Source organism: Myotis nattereri (genome assembly GCF_964212035.1).
Source record: "Myotis nattereri genome assembly, chromosome: 7".
NCBI lineage: Eukaryota > Metazoa > Chordata > Mammalia > Chiroptera > Vespertilionidae > Myotis > Myotis nattereri.
Genome location: NC_138082.1, coordinates 15,902,303 through 15,926,106, shown reverse-complemented (window position 1 = coordinate 15,926,106; position 23,804 = coordinate 15,902,303). Strand labels below are relative to the sequence as shown.

Sequence of the window (23,804 nt, the reverse complement as noted above, 5' to 3'; positions counted from 1 at the left end):
GGGTAAGAATTACAGCTGTCATCTCATAAAAATCCATGAAGGCGTGCTCTCTGGTAGCATACATACTAAAATTGTAATGGTACAGAGAAGATCAGCATGGCGTCTGCACAAGGTTGACAGGCAAATGTGTGATGCGTTATTATTTTTATGCATGTTCCAGCTGGGTACTGGAAATATCAGGGAAAACCTTGTAAAGTTTAACCACTCTGTTGTATATCTGAAAGTAATACAAAGTGGTATTGAATGTAAACTATAATTGATAAATAAAATTTAACTTTAAAAAGAAAGAAACCATCCATGCAAGCCAAAAGATAGTGGAATGAAATATGGGTAGGGTTGCATTGTGTCCCCCAGAACTTATATATTGAAGTCCTAACCCCTAGTACCTCAGAATGTGAACTTATTTTAAAATAGTGTTGTTGCAGAAATAATTAGTTAAGATGAGGTGATTAGGGTGGACCCTAATTCAATATAACGGGTGTCCTTAGAAAAAAATTTGGGCACAGATGCATGCACATAGGGTGAATGCTGTCTGAAGATGAAGACTGAGTTATTCTTCTACAAATCAAGGTGCACCAAAGATTGGCAGCAAAAACCAGAAGTTAGGGGAGAAGTATGGGACAGATTCTTCACAGTCCTCCAAAAACCAATCTTGCAGACACCCTCATCTGACTTCTAGCCCGGCCTGTGCCCTCTCGCAGTCTGGGACCCCTCGGGAGATAACGACCTGCTGGCTTAGGCCTGCTCCCGGGTGGCGGAGGGCAGGCCCAATCCCTAGGTGCAGCCACTGGTTGGGCTCAGAGCAGGGCCGATTGGGGAGTTGGGGTGCCCCCCCCCCCATCATACACAGAGCAAGGCGATCAGGAGGTTGTGATGCCACCCTTAGTCACGCTCAGGGTAGGGCCGATTGAGGGGTTGGGGCACCATCCCGTCACACTCAAGGCAGGGTCGATGGGGAGGTTGCGGCGCCACCCCCTGTCACGCACAGAGCAGGGCCCATCAGGGGGTTGGGGCGCCGCCCTCTATCACCCACAGAGCAGGGCCGATCAGGGGGTTGGGGTGCCGCCACTCTCACACTCAGGGCAGGGCCAATGGAGAGGTTATGGCTCTACCCCGTCACACACAGAGCAGGGCCCGTGGGGGGGAGGGGGTTGGGGCACCGCACCCTGTCACACACACAGCAGGGCCGATCAGGGGGTTGGGGCGCCGCACCCTGTCACACACAGAGCTGCAGGGCGATCAGGGGGTTTGGGTGCTGCCCCCTGTCACACTGATCCCGGTGCTGGGAGGCATATTACCCTTTTACTGTATAGGATAGAGGCCTGGTGCATGGGTGGGTGCCAGCTGGTTTGCCCTGAAGGGTGTCCTGGATCAGGGTGGGGGTCCCCACTGGGGTGCCTGGCCAGCCTGGGTGAGGGGATGATGGCTGTTTGCAGCTGGTCACACATCCTTCAGGGTGGGGGTCCCCACTGGGGTACCTGGCCAGCCTTGGTGAGGGGATGATGGCTGTTTGCAGCTGGTCACACACCCTTAAGGGTGGGAGTCCCCACTGGGGTGCCTGGCCAGTCTGGGTGAGGAGCTGAGGGCTGTTTTCAGGCTGGGGGGTGACTGAAGCTCCTAACCGCTCCTTTTTTTCTTTTTTTTTCTTTTTTATTCTGTGCCAGCTTTAGCTTTGAGGCCTGGCTCCAGCTCTTAGGCCTCCGCTGCTGAAAGTAGGTTTCTGGCCTTTGCTTACAATGTTGCGATCCTGCTGGCTGAAGCCCGGCAGGTTTCTGGGGTTTTGTTTAGCTTCTATGTTTGTTACATAGTTGCTTGCAGCTGAGAGGCCTGCAGCGGCAGGCGGGGAATATTGGAGTCCTCCGTCACTGAAGCAAGCAAGCCTCATGTTAGTTTCAAGCTGTCTGGCTGCCGGCCGCCATCTTGGCTGACAATTAATTTGCATATTGCCCTGATTAGCCAATGGGAAGGGTAGCGGTAGTACACCAATTACCATGTTTCTCTTTTATTAGATAGGATTTGACATCATGAACGGAATGTTACTAGAAATACGAATGCTAAAAGTGCTTCTGGTAATATTTCTGAAGGAAATGTTATTAGGACGGGGAAGAAAGGTGGTCCCTGTTATAACATGGCTGAATAATTATTCCACTTTTAAGTGGAAAATAGGACTAGTAAGCATTGAATTCTTGGATAGTTAGCTGAGGAAATTATCAAGCATAGTGTGGAATTTGCACTCTTGATTTTTTCTTGCTTACAGTAAAATATGAGAAGAAATTGATAGATTCAGGAAGGAATTGTTGAGCAAAAAGGAACCAGAACTTGATAATTTGGAAAATTCTCATCCTGTTGCAAAAAATGGTAATGGCATGCTCAGGAAAGAATTCGAGGGTGTGGCTGGACAAACTTTTGCTGGAGCCATTAGGCATGTGACTCAGGGATCAGATTAACCGTCTTAGCAGAAGTCAGGCACAGAGATGGGGCTATAAGAAAACATCTAAGAAGAACCCACTTTTTTTAATGACATGGATCATCTTAACATACAGGGAGACCCGCAAAGTTTTTAAACATATTATAACATTAGAAATATTCTAGCTTAGACAGAAAGGGATAGAAAGTGGACCAAATGAATGAAAGTTGTTGGAACTCCAAAAATTTTACAGGCAGGAAATGGACTGATGGAGCTACTCAGCTACCAACATGTCCTACCCTTCAAGAAAATGGATGCCTTCATAGTTAAAAATCTATGTTTAACTTAAGTTGGCCCTTCGCATATGTGGATTTTGATCTTTGAATAAATTTTATTTCTTATTGTGTGAACTTTTTGTCGTCTGGGGTGGCTGGAAACAAGGAACAGTCTTATTTTTGAACCAACAAGTGTTGGCTCTTATTTTCTCTAAATTCTGCTTGAAAACATTACAGATCCTTATGAAGTTCATCCTACTCCATCCACACTTTATCATAGGCAATTAAATGAAACCAATTAGCATTTTGAACATTCTGCTTAGAAATCCCCTGAGGCAGATCTGTGAGTTTATTAGGTGTCCTTTTTATCCCCCACATATCTACAGGCAATTGTTACTCTATTTGTTCTACCAGAACAAAAGGATGAAAGAAATAGAGGCATAAGGATTTGCGTCATTATTTAGAATCATTATTTACGGAGATTATTATCTCTTTGCTGGTCAAAATTAATAAAAAACATAAATTAGTATGTATTTTTACTTGATTTTGCCCTTTTTACAATAATCTCCAATGAGGATGTCAAATAATAACTAATATTTATTAAGCAATTATCATATGCCAGGTACTATTTTAACTTACAAATACTTTATATACATTTCTTAATATTTATAACCCATTTAATATGGGAAACTGAAGCACAAAGTGGGATGAAAAGACACATATAGCACTATTTAAATAAAGCATAAATTACAGTTTGCAGTGCTAGTGCTGTCTTAACTCTACTTCTTTCATGAGCTTGAGTAAAACATGGGATCTGAATATTTTGTGAACTGTTTCAGACTGTTTCTTCTGAAATCTCAATCCACAGCAATAATTGTTAAAACTCCATGTTGTGTCTAAAGCTATTTTAATTTTTTTTTTTTTGCTTTTTTATTCTTATAGCATATAGCTGAATTACATCTTTTACTGTTTGAGCCTTTGAGCCTATTCATTATAAAGACACTTTATTCTTAGAGAATCTGTTCTTTTATGCTTGGCATCATATTACTTGATTACCTACAGAATAGTAATATCTTTAGATTTAGGAAAATGCATTGGTAGGCACATTTAAGATACGGACATGTTCTCCAGAATAGCATTCTAGTATAAAAGTCTTACAGTGTAATGTGGCTCATAGCTTTCTTTAAAGTGTAATTTCATTTGCAATTACAGATTAAACAAAAGTTTCTTTGGCCATAATATGCTTCTTCAGTCCCTTCTTGAATTACATTTAGAGCATTTATAACATTGTATCTTTGAGAAAATGTTTTATGTAATTGTAAATATATAAATACCAAATCCTAAAGAGCCTACAAATTATTTTCTATGGGGAGGCAGCGCATTTTAGTGGTTTTATGCATGAATTCTGGAAAACACATTATTTGGATAAAATCTTAGTTCTACTTCTTAATAGTGTGTAGTATTGTGAAAATCACTTACTGCCTTGTTTTTTTCATCCATAAAAGTAGGGCTGCCTTCATGTGGCTACAGTGTGCTGGAGCTGGAAGAAGTTCCCTCACCTGCTCTCCCAGCAGGTAGTGTTGGCTGTTGGCCGAGGAGACTTAGTTCTCTTCCTGTGACATCTCATCCTGCAATAGCTAGCTAGAATGGCCTTATTACATGCCCTTTGGGACAGTGCTTCACGATGGCCAGGAGGAAGCTGCAAGTCTCTCAAGAACTAGGCCCTGGATCTCAGTTACATCATTTCTACTGCGTTGTGTAGGTCAAAGCATTTCAAGTGGCCAGCCCAGGTTCAAGGGGATGGAGAAATAGACTCCACCGATAGAAGGTGGTTGCCGCAAAGGGGAATACATACTACAGGGATGGGAGGAATTTGTCACCATTAAGCAGTCTTTCACTTGGGGTCTGTATTGAGGGCTAGGTAACCCCAATTGAAGACATCAGCTGAATCAAGCAATAAAGAGAAAAAATAGGTCTACCTTATAGGGTTGTGTTGATATTAATAAGATCACACAATAAGAAAAAATAGGTCTACTTTATAGAGTTGTGTTGATATTAATAAGAAATGTACCTAGCCCAATGTCTGGCATATAACTCCTCATCAAATGTGAATGACAACAACGATGATAATGGTACCATGATTATGAGAGCACTGAGGAATTGAGTCAGTGATGATTGTGGTGTGGGAGGTGATATGATCAATATATTTGAAAGATTGACTTAGTTCCTTTTAATAGGGCAACATGCTCAGGGAAGAGAATGGAAAACACATCAATTAGGAGGCTACTACAGTAGTCCAGATGTAAGGTTATAAAGAGTGAATGAAATGGACAGATATTAAAAACATTTCAAAGAAGAAATGACTAGTCTTTTTAACTGACTTAATATGATTAAAGAAAAAATTTAAAGAGGAGAGGACGAAGAGGCACAGCAAATTATGATACTGCTTAGTCCACTTTGTAAAATGCCCAAGTCAAGTCTTAATGGTAATTAATACTTACATTATTTAGGGATTACCTAGCAGTAGAACATGAGCCAAATGTGGCTCTCGGTGTCATCTGATTCATAATTCTGTAAACTCATTGTGAAGTGGATGAGTATAACATATGTTTCAGAACCTAAATAAACAAACCTTAAATCATTGCTTTAAACTTGTGTGGTCCTTGATTATTTTTTTATAACCCATACTCCTTTATGTGGTGTTTAAAGGAGAAATATTTGAAAGAATAACAGATATTCCCCATCTTTCTTACCTACTGAAACTGATTGGTAGTAGCTGTTGACCACCTGAAGCTCTGCTTGAGAAAGATGTTGGTATCGGGTTTGGGGGAGGGCTATGATTAATTATTAATGTTTGCCATAAATGAAGAAGGACTAATAACAGACGTGCTATATTATTTGCTATTCGTGGACTAAGGTGTCACATCAACATTAACATGTTAAAATGACATTTACTTTCTCTGTTACTTAGAAAGTAATTTATAAATACATAAATGAGTGCAGTGATTTATTGATCACTTGCATATGCAATGCAGGAGTTGCTTAGAAAATAGAAATAATATATTTTTACTGTCTTAAGATCTTAGGGAACACTTTGTAAAGAATATGGTTATCTAATTACTATGGTGTACACCTGAAACTAATATTGAATGTAAACTGTATTTGAAAAATACTAAAATTTTAAAAAAGTCTGAGGGAAACTAAGCCAGTACTAGTTTGAATACTGCTTAATATTTTTCTAAAACCATTTGTTAAAGAAATAATAAAAAAATAGAACACCTAAATAGTTCATAACCATTTAAAAAAATTGAATCTATATTTAAATTCTCAAAAGAAAACTTGAGATTCAGATGACTTAACTGAATTGAACAGTGAATGCCACTGAGTAATCTCAAGGAAAATATATTTCAGTTCTATGCAAACTTGAAGAAAAGAAATTGAGTCTAGCATACTCTTTATATAAACAGAGATAGTTTTGAAAAGGAAAATTTTAGGTTGTCTCTGTTCTTAACGGATGCCAAAATTCTAAACAAAATGGTAACAACTAAACCCAGCAATATATAAAAACAACAACAACACATGAAATTTGGCAAAGTTGGTTTCATACCAGGGATGCATGATTGGTTTAACATTGAAAAATAAGTTAGTTTACTACTTAGGTAAAAGTGAGTATGTAGATAAGATTAATTGATTATCTCTAAATAGTACAGAAAACACAATTTGATAATATTGTCTTTTCATGATAAAAACTCTGGAATTGAAAGTAACTTTTTTCTCCCACTCTGGCAACGAGTATAGTATGAATTTGTTCATCCTTATGTGCACCAAACTCCTCTACTGTACTGGATGTAGGGGACTCAGGGATGAGGAACTCATCCCCTTCCTTCCAGGAATATGAATGACACCCAAGTGAGTGTCTAGCTTGCTGGGGTGAAACCATTCAACTACTGATTTTAAATAGTAATTTTTTAGGAACTCCTCAAATATTTGGAAAATAAACGCATGAATGAACTTTGACTTAAGAAAACATTTGTCCCTCCCCCCCATCCTTCCTCCTCTTTGGCAAATAACATCTTGTTCTCTATATTTATTGGTCTGTTTTTGTTTTACTTATTCATTTGTTGTTGTTTTTTAGATTTCACATGTAAGTGAAATAATATGGTATTTGTCTTTCTTTGTCTGACTTACTTTACTTAGCATAATACCCTCTTAGGCCAGTCTATGCTGTCATAGAGCATAAGATTTCATCCTTGTTCATGGCTGCATAATATTCCATTATATATATGTATTATACCTTCTTTACTCATCTATTAGTGGACACTTAGGTTGTTTCCATGTCTTGGCTGTTGTTAAGTAATCTTGCAATGAACGTAGGGTTACATATATCTTTTTGAATTAGTGTCTTTATTTTCTTTGGATAAATACCCAGATGTGGAATTTCTATATCATATGGCAGTTCTATTTTTAATTTTAGGAGGAATCCCATACTATTTTACATAGTGGCTACACCAATTTACATATATAACACTTATGTTTCTTCTATTGCTGAATCCAACTTGCTAATATTTTATTGAGAATTTTTTACATATATGTTCATTATGGATATTGGCCTATAAATTTTTTTTTTTTATAATGTCTTTGTCTGGTTTTTATATCAGGTTAATGCTGGCTTCAAGTAATGAGTTTGAAAGAGTTTTTTTGTCTTCAGTCTTTTTTGAAATATTTTATGAAGGTGTTCTTTAAGTGTTTGGTAGAATTCACCTGTGAAGCTGTCTGGCCCTGGACTTCTATTTGCTGCGAGTTTTATTACTGCTTCAATTTCATTGCTAATAATTTGTTTAGGTTTTCTTTTTTTTTTTCCTGATTCAGTCTTAGAAGGTTATATGTATCTAGAAATGTCTTTTTCTTCCTAGACTTTTGAATTTGTTGGTATATGATTATAGTTTTCTTTAATTATTATATTTCTGTGATGTTGGTTGTAACTTAACTTTCATTTATTTTGGCTCTCTTTTTCTTGATGAGTTTCGCCAAAGGTTTGTCAATTTAACAATTTAGTTTCATTGGTCTTTTCTATTTTTTTTTTTTTAATCCTTACCCGGGGATATGTTTTTTATTGATATTTTTTAGAGAGAGGAAAAGGAAGAGAGAGAGAAAAACATCAATTGGTTTGCCTCCTCTATGTGCTCCGACTGGGTATTGAACTACACTCCAACTAACTGAGCCACTGGGACAGGGCTGTTTTTTAATTTGGAATTTTTCTTGTTTCCTGAGGTAGTCCTGTAAATCTATGAACCTCCCTCAAAGAACTACTTTTCCTGCATTGAAAGAAAAGTAACTTTGTTAATCTGATTTTTTAAAGGGTATCTACAAAAGTGTATGTTAAACATCACACTTAATGGTGAACTCTGAAGGCTTTTCCTTTCAGGTTGGGAGTGACACAGGATTCCCACTGTGGTCATTTGTATTCCACCATTTACTGCAAGGAAATCCAGCACAGTTGGACAAACAATAAAAGATGTATAGTTTATAATGGAAGCATCAAAATGGTCATTTGTAGGCTGTATTTTGTAGGAAATCCAAGATAATAAACACATGAATTATTTGATTTCATAATCAGTTTATAAAATTATTTTCCAGAAAAAAAGTATAATTAATTTTTAAAGATACGATTAACAATATTTTCAAAATTTATGAAGTACTTTGTACTATGTCTAGCTAGAGGTGTACAGATCTGTTACAGAAATAAGACTTGATTGAGAGGAATTAAAGAACATCTAGATAAGTGGTACATATATTCGTAAATGGGAATGCTATAATGCAAGAAGTCAATTCTTTTCATATTGACTCATAGCTTTAATACATTGCCTATTAAAATCTCAAAAAGTGGTTTTGTGTATTTGTGTAGTGGGGTTTTTGGTTTGTTTTGGAATGTGACAAATTCTTTAAAAATTTTATATGGCAATACAAAAGTTTAAATGTAGTTGTGACAATGTCAAGGAATATATTGGGAGGACTTGTTCTACCAGATTTTAAAGCTATAGGAGGTAAGACAATGTCGTATTGGTGCAGGGCTAGAAGAATAATCGGTGAAAGCTTAGAGAGCTCAGAGACAGACCCAGTATATAATGGACACTTGGTTTAAGACAGATGGTAGTACAGAGCAGTCAGGAAAGGATACTCTTAATTTAATGGTGATAGTAAAATTGGTTATTCATATGGGAAAAAATACAATAGAATCTCTATCCCTTGCCATGTACAATATTCATCCAGAGGTGGATTATAGAATTAAATATAAAAGGAAACATTAAAAGGCATTTTAGAAGGTACCTCAGAATATATGATGATCTCAAAGTAGAAAAATAGTTTAATAAACCATAAAGCTATGAAATTAACTACATTAAAATGAAGAATTTCTGTTCAAGTCAGTGAAGCATAAGCAGCTACATGGGCAAAGGTATTTGCCACATACATAACCAACATAGAACTCAGTCATAATATGAAGAATTACTAAAACAGAAAAATGTCCACCAGTTCAAAATGAGCAAAAGATTTGAACATGCCACGTTCATAAAAAAGAGACTGTGCCCATCCAACAAATATAAAAAAGTGGCCACCTCGTTGGTTATTTGAAAAACTTAAGATTAAAAGAACAAGATGCTATCTTACACCCACTAGATTAGAAAATTATTAAAAATAAAATATCGCCAAAACCGGTTTGGCTCAGTGGATGGAGCGTCGGCCTACGTACTGAAAGGTCCCAGGTTCGATTCCGGTCAAGGGCATGTACCTGGGTTGCGGGCACATCCCCAGTAGGAGATGTGCAGGAGGCAGCTGATCGATGTTTCTCTCTCATCGATGTTTCTGACTCTCTCTCTCCCTTCCTCTCTGTAAAAAATCAATAAAATATATTAAAAAAAATAAAATAAAATAAAATATCAAGTATTGGTGTGGATGTAGAGCAGTGGTAACACAGTGCTGGTGGGCGAGTTATTGCCAAGCATATTGGTAAATAGTTTGGTATTTTCTAGTAAAGTTGAAGATAAACATACTTGTAGTTTAAGAATATGCTTCTAGAACAGCCGTGGGCAAACTACGGCCCACGGGCCGGATCCAGCCCGTTTGAAATGAATAACTATTGGAAAAAAAAGACCGTATCCTTTTATGTAATGATGTTTACTTTGAATTTATATTAGTTCACGCAAACACTCCATCCATGCTTTTGTTCCGGCCCTCCGGTCCAGTTTAAGAACCCATTGTGGCCCTCGAGTCAAAAAGTTTGCCCACCCCTGTTCTAGAATGATACCCTAGAACAGTGTGTGACTTTGTGTATCAGCAGGACATGTATATTAATGTTCAGGGAAGCACTGTTTATAATAGCTTCAAACTGTAAACAATCCAGTTTGAATTATTCATATAACTATAATTATATGAACTTATAATATATTCATATAATGAAATTGTATGAATGTATACAGAAACATGCAACAACATGGATAAATTCCATTTACAGGCATACCTTGTTTTGTGCTGCCCTTTATTTCATTTCACAGGTGTTGCATTTTTTTAACAAATTGAAGGTAAGGCCATCCAACAGCAAAGAAATTAAAAAATAGGACTTACTGAAGCTGGTTAGCATGTTTAGCAATAAAGTATTTTTTAATTAAGGTATATACATTTTTTTCTTTTATAGACATAGTGCTATTGCATACTTAGTAGACTACAGTATAGTGTAAATGTAACTTTTACATGCACTGGAAAATAAAAATATTTGTGTGACTCAGTTTATTGTGATACTTGCCTTATTGTAGTGGTCTGGATCTAAACCCACAATATTTCCCAGGTATGCCTGTATATCCCTCCAAAATTTAAAAACACTTATACACACATGTTCATAACATCACTATCCACAATAACCAAAAGGTGGAAATAGTCTAAATGTTAATCATTAATTTGTAAGCAAATAGTGGTATATACATACATTCGAATATTATTCAGCCATAAAAGAATGAAGTACTAATACATGTTACAGTCTGGATGAACTTCAAAGACATTGTGCTAAGTGAAAAAGGTCAGACATAAAAGGTCACATATTTTATAATTCATTTATAAGAAATATTCAGAATAGATGAATCCATAATGAGAGATTGGTGGTTGCCAGGGGCTGGGGATGTGAGGTAGTAGGAAGAAATTGCTTATTGGGTAAGGAGTTTTACTTTGGAGTGATAAAACATTTTTTGAACTAGATAGACATGATGGTTGCACAACATTGTAAATTGACTAAAGGTCACTGGATTGTTAACTTTAAAGTGGTTAATTTTATGTAACGTGAATTTCACCTCAATTAGTTACTTTTTAAATGTGAATTGATTTATGATATAAAATAATTGCAACATTTCTTGTAAAGCAAAAACTATAAATAACCCAAATGTTCATCAATAGGAACTGGTTGAATACATTCGAGTATCCATACACTGGAATCTATAAAAAAGAATTAGGGAGCTCTATACAAACTAATGTGAAAAGGTGTGTAATATGTATCGTTTACTAGGGAAAAAAACCAAGACATGGAACAGTTCATGTTACTATTTGTGTTAAAATATGGGGGCAAATTTCACACATACTACTGAGTAATGGAATTGGGGTGTCATATGGTAATTGTTTAACTTTTTTGAGGAATCACTAAACTGTTTTCCACACCAGTTAAATAATTTAAATTCCCATCAGCAGTGTATGAGGTTCCCAAAATTTCTATAGCACTTGTTATTCCTTAGCAACACTTGTTATTTCCTGGGCTTTTCTTTTTATTGCAGACATCCTAGTGGGTGTGATGTGGTACCGCATTGTGGTTTTGATTTGCATTTCCCTAATGACCCATGATACTAAGCATATTTTCATGTGCTTGTTGGCCATTTGTATATCTTGTTTTGAGAAATGTCTGTTCAAGTCCTTTGCTTATTTTTTAACTGGGTTGTTTGCCTTTTATTGAGATGAGTTCTTTATATATTCTTGATATGTAGAAAAATCCATTCTTTTAGATTTTCTTTTTAGATTCTGATGTTTTTAATGCACAAGTTTTTAATTTTGATGAAGTCCAATTGTCTATTATTTGTTTTTTGTGTGTGTGTGCTTTTGGTGCCATAACTAAGACTCCATTGCTTAATTCAAGATAGTGAAGATTTGCCTGTTTTCTACTAAGATATGTATGGCTGTAAGCTCTTATACTTAAGTCGCTGATTCATTTTGAGTTAATTTTTATTTATGGTGTTAGGTAAGAGTTCAACTTCATTTTTCTGTTTCCTAATTGTGAATATCTGGTTGTCCCAGCACCATTTGTTAAGACTATTTTCCCTCATTGAATGGTCCTGGCGCCACTGTTATCAATATTTATAAAAGGAAACATTTACGTCAAGAAGGTCTCTTGATCAAAAAGTATGACAAAGAAAGTGAAAAGAAGCTCAGCCAGGGAGTGACATACAGAACACAAAATGATTTGTAACTTTCTAGAGTGTGTAAAGTGAACTTAAAAATCAATAAGTAAAAGACATCTCAATAAAAATAATCATCATAATATGTATTTCCCCAAAGAAGGAAAAGTGAATGGCCAATTATAGGTCTGAAAGGGTGTTCAACTCGAATAGTAAACGGCAATGCAGATTTTAACCATGAGATACTATTTGCATGCTCTGAGATTGGCAGAAATAAGAAGACTTGCCGAAACCGGTTTGGCTCAGATAGAGCGTCGGCCTGCGGACTAAAAGGTCCCAGGTTCGATTCCGGTCAAGGGCATGTACTTGGGTTGCGGGCACATCCCCAGTGGGAGATGTGCAGGAGGCAGCTGATCGATGTTTCTCTCTCGTCCATGTTTCTAACTCTCTATCTCTCTCCCTTCCTCTCTGTAAAAAATCAATAAAATATATTAAAAAAAAATAAGACTTATGTTGGCATAAATCTGAAGCAGTGGGAACTAAGATCTGCTCTGTTGTAGTGTCAGTTACAACTACTTTGTAAAAAAAAATGTATCTAGTCAAGTTGATTGTGTGCGTTCATGTATTTGTATAACTTAGTAATTCCATGTCTATCAGTGTACTCCAAAGAAATTTTTACACCCACATGTCAGGACACAAACACAGGAGTGGACAAACGTAGGCTTATGCAAGTAATATTTATTTATTATTGTATTATTTACATATAAACTGTAGACCTACTTTTGCTCATCCCTGTAATAATGATATTCACACTAGTGTTCTCCATAATAATAAAAAAAACTAGAAACAATGTAGATATTTATAAACAGAATGAGAATTGAATACACATAATTTTGAGGAATAAAGCAGGAAAATATAATTAACATTCTGTCTATATACATTTTAAACCATAGGTTTAAGTAGTAAATTATCTAGGATTACTTAGACTTATTAAGGAAAACTATAAAGAAAATCAAAGAAGTGATAAAATTCAGGATAGCAGTTACTCCGGGAAGTGGAAAGAAAAATATGATTAAGGAGGCACACTGTATTAGTGAAAGATACAGGTTTAGCTGCATTTGACAAAACCGCACATAGTGACATAAACAAGATACAAGTTTCTTTCTTTGTCTTATAACAGATTGAAAATGTTCTAGACATGACAGCCATGCTAATCCTGTGGTTACCTAGGAGCCAGGCTCTCCTGCCTATTTGATGTTTTGAGCATTACCCTCCTCCACATGGTTACAGTGGCTCCCACCACAGCTCTGTTACAAGTAGCAAGGGGAGAATGACAATCACTTCCTGAACTGCACGTGACTTCTCTTCATGGTCTTCTGGCTAGAATTTAGTAATTTTTAGGTGCAAGGAAGCTTAGCAAATGTGCCCAGCAAAATATCAGAAGTTTTGAACAGGGTGACAGCGCATTTATCAGGATGAAAGTAGCAATCTCTTTTACAGGCTTGTGTGGGTGGTGTAAGAGGCAAAAGGCATCAAAGTTATTGATACTGTTCTGTTTCTTAAAGTAGGATGGTGAGTATAGGCATTTTTTTTTAAAGTTATTTAATGCCTTTCCTATTTTCTTTTGCATATATGAAATGTTTCATTGTTAAAGTTAAAAAATTTAGTGGATATTTTTCAGGATTTTACTTGAATTTTATGCAGCATATGGTATTATTGATCACATCCTCTAGACATTTGCATTTTTATTGGCGAGAATCTCCTGGTTTTTCTCTTATTTCTCCATCTATTCCTTTTCAGCCTCCTGGGCTTCACTTTCTCTGCAGGGGGAAAAAAAGGCCTTTTCCTAGATGCCCCTCACTTGTCTCCATAATTATTTAGGATAGTTTCAAATTGGCTAATGGGTTTCCTGGATTTGGAAAAATTTCAAGAGAAAACTAATTATATGGTAAATATTCAGATTTTATTAATTTTTATTTATAATGCTCTAGCCATATATGGAAAAAGAGAGGTTAGCACATTTTTTCTTTGTAATTTCAAATAAATGTTCCTTATACCTTTCTGGGCTACATCATAAAAGAGCAAATAATTTTAATTAATCAAAAGTACGAATGCATCTTGTAAGGCTAGAAACAGCAACTGTTCCCATAAGTTTATACATATTATATAATTAGAATAATACTTGGAAATGACTCACATTCTTATTCATGTATCCACATGTATCCAATGTACTAGACCACCCAGAAAAATGATTGCATTTCCTAGCCTTCCTTGCAGGTAGGTGTGACTATCTGATTTAAGTCATGGCCAAATGGAATGTAAACAGAAGTCATTATGTAATACATTTTAGCATATATTAACAGGTACTGATTTTCTCCAATGAAATAGTCTCAGACATACACACATTTGAAGTTTTATTCACTTCAAATATTTTTTAATTAAATAGGATAGAATTCAGTTGGTCAGCATTCAAGTTTCAACCATAGGTCAGGGATGGTGTCGGGTTCTGGGAATACAAAATTAAATATTACAGTTTCACTTTCATGGAGCTAATGGTCCAGGGGAAATCTAGCTGATTGCTATGGTAGGATATGCCCAGTTGCTGTAGGAACACAAGAGAAAATTTCAGTGGGCCAGGAAGTTCAAACTCAAGAAAGTTCAAACCTAATAAAAAAATGTTCTAAAATAGCATCTAAGGGTCTCAGTTATTATAAGCATTTTAAATATCAGTTACTTGAAAAACAAAATGAGCCCTAATGTTATTGTCAAAAATATAGGTAAGAGTGAGGAAAGGAACACAAGTGACCTTTATTAATTTTTAAAATATTTTCTCTATTTTATAGATTTCCCCCATTGGTTGTATAGTAATTTTATAACCATAAAAATAATTTTAAAATTCAGGATTTAACCCAGATATGTCCAGGATGGGGCAAAAGTATGTTTATAGTTGTTCATATGGAAAATATAATAATAAATAATAATACAAGAATAAACTATTTTGCATACTCCAAACTATAAACCTATTTTTGCCCCATCCTATATTTCTTAATGTAGCAACATAACTTTTTTGATTTAATAACATGGTTTTCTTGAGATTCCTGGACTCAACTCTTTATCTCAAGAAACTAAAATTCTTGTAACATATTGCATGTTTCCCACATACCTTTTTAAGTGTTTTATTTTAAATAAATTTTACTTAAACATGTAAAATACTCTTAGTACTTTACTGTTTTTCCAGTGTAAATATTGTCTGTTACTAGAATTTAAGGCAGAGACTCCAGTTTCATTCGTTAGTTGTAATAGGTTGCAAGGAGGAAGCATATACTCAGTTCTTAATATAGTCCCTGCTCACCATCAGAATTCTTCCTGTAAATGGATTGTAACCATTTTCTTTTCACCCAAAGTTTCTCAAACTCATTTCTGAGATTTTGTAAGATGGAAGAAAGACCCATTTTCATAGACAATGCTCTTTCTTCATTTTGAAAAACTGAAAATGGACTAGTCAAATCTCATCACATTCATGGCCTTAAGTAATTTCTCTTACTCTATGTCATTTTAAAGGTCTTTCTCCCAATAAAGTCAATAAACAGGAAAAAAAAAAAAACCACACAAATAAAGGTCTTTCTCCATGGTGACTTAAGCCAGGACTTCTTCCTCTGTTATTCAGATACTCAATTATAACTGTTACGTTCTCTCCGGTTCAGTTTTCAAGAAAAAAAAATTGAAGTCTTTAAATTATTTTTTTTCCGTTGCAGACTTTGCCTTCAAAAGAAACATTTTTAAATACTGCACAAATGCCTTGCCTGCAGTCAGCTTCAACTTGGAGTAGCTGTGAACACAATTCAAAGTCTGAAATATTAAGCGAACATATATCAGAGTTAGACTCTTCTTTCCATTCTGTTCTATCATTGCCATCAGGTAAGCCTCTTTATAACGAAATTTCTGAGTAACTGAATATTTTCTATGGTAAAATCTAATCCTATAAATAAAATGAATATATAAAAGGAATCAATAGGTTTTAATCTGTAAAAGATTCATTTTGTGATTCATAATACTAGTAAACTAAGTAATGTAAAAGCTGACTTCTTCATAAAAGGTTGCATCTGATTTATAGTGGTTTTTCCTTCAAGTAATGAAATGCAAAGGTTGTGGGGTGGAGTGGAATGATCTTAAAAAGAATCAGTCAGATTTGGCTGTGTTTTATTAAAGACTTTCAGATACATTTGTTCTCATCTGTGAATATTTATAATTTTGTTCCTTTTATGTCCTATTTTAGTTGTTCATCATTAGCATTTGTTTAAGACATATAACCAGTAATTCCAAAATACTACTAATTTGTTTTGAAAGAGTATTCTGCTACTTGAGAAAGTTGTGACTTTTTAAACCTTTGCTTATTTTTCTAAGGCTTTGTGCTAATCATAGAAAGAAAGCAATTTTACTGAACCTGTATGATTGATGTTCACTAAAGATAGTTTTTTTAAAAACGTTATTTTTCCAGATGTGCCTCTTCATTTTCACTTTGAAACATTGTTGAAAGCGACTGAAATAAAAGGAGATCTTGCTGAAAATAAATTTGTAGGAGACTGTATCATATCTCCATCCCCTGGTATGTTACTTACAAATCTTGTACTTTCTATATATCTTTTATATCTTTCATATGCTTATTACTTTTGCTTTCAATGGAAATAAAATTTAACAAAGGAATAAATGTAAATTCTTAATTTTTAATATTTACTTTTCACAAATTAGACACACACATACACACAAGAAAATACATGGGAGTAATCCTAACAAGAAATGTGGTACTTATTGAAAGAAAATTATGAAATATTATTGATAAATATTAAAGGGAATTTAAATAAATATGGATAAATAGCATTCCTGGATAGTAAGATTAATAAGGATATCATATCAGTTCTCCCTGTTGGTTTAAATGTTTAATGCAGTGTAACTTGGAGTTCTAATACAAATTGTTTAACTTAACCAAATAACTGTGAAGCCCATTGGGAAAAATAAATGAGGAAATAGAAAAGGAATTGCTGGAAAAGGATTGAGAAAGTCTGGCACAACCACATACGGAAATATGGCAGAAACCTGTAATAGTTTAGATTCTTTTTGGCTTACATTTAGGGAAGTAGATCCATGAAGCCAAATAACAGCTCATACTTTATTATATGAGAAGAGAAAATGGAGACCTATTCATTGAAGAGTATTGTTAGTCTTTTGGGAAAAACTTTGCACAGTCATTTCACCCCATGTATCAGAATAAATTCTAGCTGGTTCAAAAATTTTAAATAACTAAAATTATAAAACTTGAAAAATTAGAATGAAATGTTGTAAGTACTCTGAATGGGGGTGGAAACGATGTCTATGCTTGCAAGTAATCAGAAAGAAAATCAGTATGTTTTTACTATCTGCAGAGCTAAAATCTCAATATCAAAAAGTCATATAAAATGTTTTACTTCTAAAGAAGTTTATTTCCGTGGGAAATAACCATCTACTTCAAAAACTCAAGAACCAACTGAATGCCTGTTGGAATTGAAGTTTTGAAGGTAGTAGATTTAAAAATCAATTTCTAAAACCTGGTAGCTTTTACAAATACCAGTAATAATGAGTCAGGCTACGTAAAGGAATTTTATCCTAGACACACTGACAATCAAAATATAACACTTCGAGGATTAAACTTAACAAGGACCTCCTGAGGAAACCATCAAGAGTTTACTGAGGAACATGAGTACGTGCCTATTATGAAAAGAAATACTCCATTCCTGTCAAGACAGTTTTAACTTAAGATGCCATTTTCCCCAAAATCAATTTATATGTAGTTCTAAACAGAATTGCAGAGGTATTCTTCTTTTGAAAGTTTTTCTGAAGTTTATCTCAGAGAGAAAATATTGACTAGCCAGTAAAAATTTTAAAAGATTAATAAGGAGGTGTTAGATAACAAAATGTATTATCCTATCTAATAAAAGACAAAAAGGGTAATTAACCGTGCCTCCACTATGCTTCCCATTGGCTAATCAATGAGATATGCAAATTAACTGCCAACAAAGATGGCGGCTGGCAGCCACGCAGCTGAAGCGAACAGGAGGCTTGCTTGCTCCAGTGATGGAGGAAGCCAAGGTTCCCTGCCTGCCGTGGCCCGGCTCTAAGCTCCAAAAGCAACAGCTCCAAAAGCAACAAAGTTTCAATTATAGAAGCCAAACAAACCCCAGATACCTGCTTTCAGCCAGCCCGGGCCTCAGAGCTGGGAGCGCCAGTGAAGGCAACAGAGTTTCAATTATAGAAGGTAAATCCCAGAGTAAAAAAAAGAAAAAAGAAAACAGGGCCGAAACCGGTTTGGCTCAGTGGATAGAGCGTCGGCCTGTGGACTGAAAGGTCCCAGGTTCGATTCCGGTCAGGGGCATGTACCTGGGTTGCGGGCATATCCCCAGTAGGAGATGTGCAGGAGGCAGCTGATTGATGTTTCTCTCTCATTGATGTTTCTAACTCTCTATCTCTCTCCCTTCCTATCTGTAAAAAAATCAATAAAATATATTTAAAAAAAGAAAAAGAAAAAAAGAAAACAGGGAGAGGCTGGGAGCTTCAGTCGCAGGCCAGTGTGAAAACGGCCCTCAGCCCCTCGTCCAGACTGGCCAGGCACCCCAGTGGGGACCCCCCACCCTAAAGGGGGTGTGGCCAGCCTAAAAATAGCCCTCAGCCCCTCATCCAGGCTGGCCAGGCACCCCAGTGGGGACCCCCACCCTGAAGGGGGTGTGACCAGCTGCAAACAGCCATCAGCCCCTCACCCAGGCTGGCCAGGCACTCAAGCGGGACCCCCACCCTGATCCAGGGCACCCTTCAGGGCAAACCAGCTGGCCCCCACCTGTGCACCAGGCCTCTATCCTATATAGTAAAAGGGTAATAGGCAAACTGACCCTAACAGCAGAAAGACTGGGAATGACTGGTCACTATGACACACACTGACCACCAGGGGGCAGACGCTCAATGCAGGAGCTGCCGTCTGGTGGTCAGTGCGCTCCCACATTGGGGAGCTCTGCTCAGCCACAAGCCAGGCTGACGGCTGCCAGTACAGCGGTGGTGGTGGGAGCCTCTCCTGTCTCCTCAGCAGCGCTAAGGATGTCCGACTGCAGCTTAGGTCTGCTCCCCGCTGGCAAGTGGACATCCCCCAAGGGCTTCCAGGCTGCCATAGGGATGTCTGACTGCCAGCTTGGGCCTGATCCCCCAGGGAGCAGACCTAAGCCAGCAGGTGGACATCCTCTAAGGGGTCCCAGACTGCGAGAGGGCACAGGCCGGGCTGAGGGACCCCCCCTCTGCCCAAGTGCACAAATTTTTGTACACCGGGCCTTTAGTAAATCTATAATAATTAAAATATTGTGGTGCTAATGGAAACCAGAACAAGGAAATTATATAAAAGGCCTAGAGACAGACCAAAGGTTTATTATACAATATGATGGTATTTCCTATCAGTGTGAAAAGGATGGCTTAGTCAATAAATAATAATAAGCAATTCTTAGGAGGGATTTTTTATATGTTAGTACTGGTTGGAGGGCTTTATATTTGTTTGCTTTAATCTGTACAACCCTGTAAAGCAAGTGCTGGGGTCCAACCCCAGCAGGTCCAGGGGTCCCCAAAGGTGTGGACGGAGTCGGCGAAGAAGGAATGACATGGAGGCAGCATTCAGTTCATCAGCAGCCTAGCCAGGATCTCTAGCCAAGTTCTGGTCAGGATCTCCAGCGAAGTTCTGGTTAGGATCTCCAGCCAGGTTCTGTGTCCATGTTCTCTTGCTAGGTTCTCCAGGTTCTCCAGCCAGGTTCTGTAGCCATGTTCCCTCGCTAGGTTCTCCAGCCAGGTTCTGTCCAGGTTCTCCAGCCAGGTTCAGTAGCCAGGTTATAGTCAGGTTCTCTTGCCAATTTCTGTAGTCAGGTTCAGTCCAGGATCTTTTGCCATGTTCTCTCACTAGGTTCTGTCTCTAGGTTCTGAGGCCAGTTTTTGTCCAGGATCTTTTGCCATGTTCTCTCCAACGAAGTTCTTCTGTCTCTAGGTTCTGTGTCTAGGTTCTGTGTCTAGGTTCTGTTCCCTGTTATCTTGTTACATCTGTATTTATACCAGTTGATTCCAATCCTATCAATCTCTATTCCAGAGGTTAGGGCGTTTCTTATCTCCATTCCAGGGAGTAAAGATTATGTAGCTTAAGCATGATTGTTCATAGTTAAAGTGATTAATTACCTGCCTGGCACTTAGTTAAGGGGTTTTATTCCCTCCCTAACTTCAGGGGAAAATCCCTACCTGGGGAAACAACCTTTCTCAGAGAGGTGACCTTGGTTAAAACACATAGTGCCAAGAAGGTGAGCAAACATATTAAGAACAGTATGCCATATATGCCAGGTCCCTTGAAACAGCAAGGATGGACTGGCTCCTGGCAAGCAAGCATTATTTTTCTCCATGTCTAACTTTACCCAGATCACAGGTGAGTAGTGGTAGAGCCAGGATTCAAATCCAAGCAGTCTGGCTCAGAGCTCATGCTTTAAGCAACTCAGTTTCTTCTATAATTAGTTGCATTAAATAATGACTTTTGGGAAAAGATAAAATGAGATCTCTGCCTTACACAGCATATTAAAACAAATTTAAGATGGATAAACATTAAAATACATTCCAAGTGAATTAAAGACTTAAATGTTAAAAACTGTCTTATGAGTTAGAAACATTAGGTGTATTCAGTGACTGCTTATGTGCCAGACTACTTTGTCTGGTTACATTAATAAATTTAAACAGTATAAACATCAATTATTGTAAGAATGTAGGTAAAATAGGACTCTCATATATTTGAGGTATTATTAAGAATTGACACAACCTATTGGGAAGTATTGTGCATTATATTAAAAGACCTTTAAAGTATGTATTTTTTAAATAAGACCACGGAGGGGGGAAAAGAACCTATTGGTATACTTGCTCACAATAAAATACTAAATGTTAACTCTGTATTCTGATCCAATAAATCCATTTACAAGAACCTAGTCTAATCCTAAATATGAAATACTTAATATATTTTGTTAATAAAAAAATTGGAAACAACTTGAAGAGCATAATAGGGATATGGTTAACATAGTGGAATATACAGCTTTCAAAAATATCTTAAGTTTATATAAGGATGGAAACATTTATCAAAGAATGTTAAGTGATGTAAAAGGACAAAAATGTTTTACTTCTAAGTATGGTACAGTTATAACCATGTAAAAATGTTACTTTTTATCATGCAAATGCAGCATGTGGGCCTTTTTGGATCCTGATTTGAACTCAGCTGTATACCCACACACACCCACCCAACACAAGCACAATTCTTGAGACAGAGAAATTTGAACATGGACTGGATGTTGGCTATTAATGAATTGTTAATTTTGTTACATGTAATAATGCATGTTATTACATAAATACACACACTTTCTGAGATATTGAAGTTGACATATGTGTACATATGTCAGGGATTTGCTTTAAAATACTCTTAGCAAAAAATGGTGGGGAGAGTTGAAACAAGATCGGTTACTAATTTATAATTTGTTGATGCTGAATGATAGTTCATTATCCTATTTTCCTTTTTTTTGGAAAATTTTGTACAGTAAAGGTTAAAGAAAAAACAATGAAAGCACTAGGGACAAGGAACAATGGTCTAGACCAGGGGTGGGCAAACTCTTTGACTCGAGGGCCACAATGGGTTCTTAAACTGGACCGGGGGCCGGAACAAAAGCATGGATGGAGTGTTTGTGTGAACTAATGTAAATTCAAAGTAAACATCATTACATAAAAGGGTACGGTCTTCTTTTTTTTTTTAGTTTTATTCATTTCAAATGGGCTGGATCCAGCCCGTGGGCCGTAGTTTGCCCACGGCTGGTCTATGCTTAGGAACAAAAGAATAAAAAAATAATGGGAAATACAGGTTATGTTCTGTTTGTTTTTTGTTTTTCATGATATAATTCTATTCCTTAGAATTAATCCTAAGACTAAACTTTTTTAAAAATAGGAAAAATGCATGCATGAAATGATTATTTTAAGAATGTCCATAATAGAAATAACATCATGACAACAAGCTCTAACAGCCAGAGAATAATTAAATTATATTGTCTCTAATCAGAGGAATGTTAGGCTACCATCTGGAAAAATAACAATGAAGAGTGAGTTATCAGATAAAAAATGTAATTACACATCTATCCAAATAAAAATTATTACATTTGAAATATGGAATGATTGAAAGGAAATATACAAAAATAAAATTATATGCTATTAGGTGAGATGAGATGACTTATTCTAATGTTGCTCTTTTACCTAACTTTTACAAAGTCGGGCAGTGTAAATGTGTTAGGCACAGAATTAATGTCTCAATAATGTAATGACATGTTAATAATTGGAAATTAAGAGCTAAGAATAGGACATTTGAGTTGAATGCTGTATTAGGAAAATCAGTGAAGGAATCTTTGTATTCCAATCTCTCCTCCCCTACCACTCCCAACCCAAATAGTTAAGCAGTAATTGGGTTTCATCCTACAGTGGGGCCTTGATTTAAGAGTGTCCGACTAATGAGTTTTTTGAGATACCAGCTGTCTCTTGGCTGATTTTTTGCATTGAGTTGATAGAGTAATTTGAGTTAATGAGCTCCTTAAAGAGCTCGGTCTCGGAACGAATTAAACTCGTAAGTCAAGGCCCCACTGTATATAAGTGTCTTAAGTAGCTAGTCATAAATTTTTCTTTTATTGTTAGTGAATTCTAGAGAATTAAGTAAAACTAGAATTCATTTATTGAGTACCTACTCTGTGCCAGGTAGACTGTTAAGTGCTGAAGAATCAAAGGTGAATCAGGAAATCAAATTATAATGTGATAGGGGAAAGCAGACACAAATAATTGAGATGATAGGCACATCTAAAAGTATTCCAAAAAGAAGGAGTGTATAACTCTGCCTAGAGGAAGAAAGGTTAAGGGTGATGGGAAAAAGGCAAGAGGAACGGCAGTAAGATAGTGATGCTTTACTTAACTGGAACTTAGAGGAAGGAAAGTACTAAATCATTGCTTCTCAAACTTTAATATGAAGATTACTTGGGGATATTGATAGAATGTAGATTCTGATTCAGTAAGTCTAGAATGGGGTCTGAGATTCTGTATTTCTAACAAGGTCCCAGGTGATTCAAATGCTTTTAGCCTATATTGAGTAACAAAATTTTAAAATGGAAACAAACATGTGACTTGTCATGGAGCCATGTAAGAGTGTGATGTGTTCATGCATTTGTGTAGGGTGAATTGTGTGAAGGTAAGTAGAGAGATGTTTATGTTTGCCAGAATTTGGATTTATCCTGGGCTGTCTACAATAGTTGGCAACTGTGACAGCACTGCTTACTTCAAGTAACAAGGAAGTAGGGAAAAGACAAATTGTAGTGGGTTTAAGAGTGAATAGATTAGTGGCCATTTGTGAGAAAATAACAGAAAAATCCCATTTAAGTGCCTGTATACATCAGAATATTCAGTCATGAAAGATAAGAATATGGAACGGTTTCAGATCCAAAAAAACTTGAGACCTAAACTAAATGCAGAGTGATCATAATTTTCTATAAGAATATCATAGGAATAATTGGTGAAATCTGAATATGGTTTATAGTTAACTAACATTAATTTCTTGATTTTGATCAATGTGAATATGTTAAGAGAATGCCT

The 23,804-nt window shown here is 36.4% G+C and overlaps 1 protein-coding gene across 1 annotated transcript in view; it reads left to right on the top strand.

Annotated features, from left to right (window-relative positions):
* KANSL1L (KAT8 regulatory NSL complex subunit 1 like) overlaps positions 1-23,804 on the top strand; it is a 102,967-nt gene that overhangs the window by 64,856 nt on the left and 14,307 nt on the right. Inside the window, exons 7-8 of the mRNA XM_081095228.1 lie at positions 15,863-16,025; positions 16,606-16,713. Coding sequence (XP_080951354.1) covers positions 15,863-16,025; positions 16,606-16,713 — 271 coding nt within the window. The remainder of the gene's footprint in view (positions 1-15,862; positions 16,026-16,605; positions 16,714-23,804) is intronic.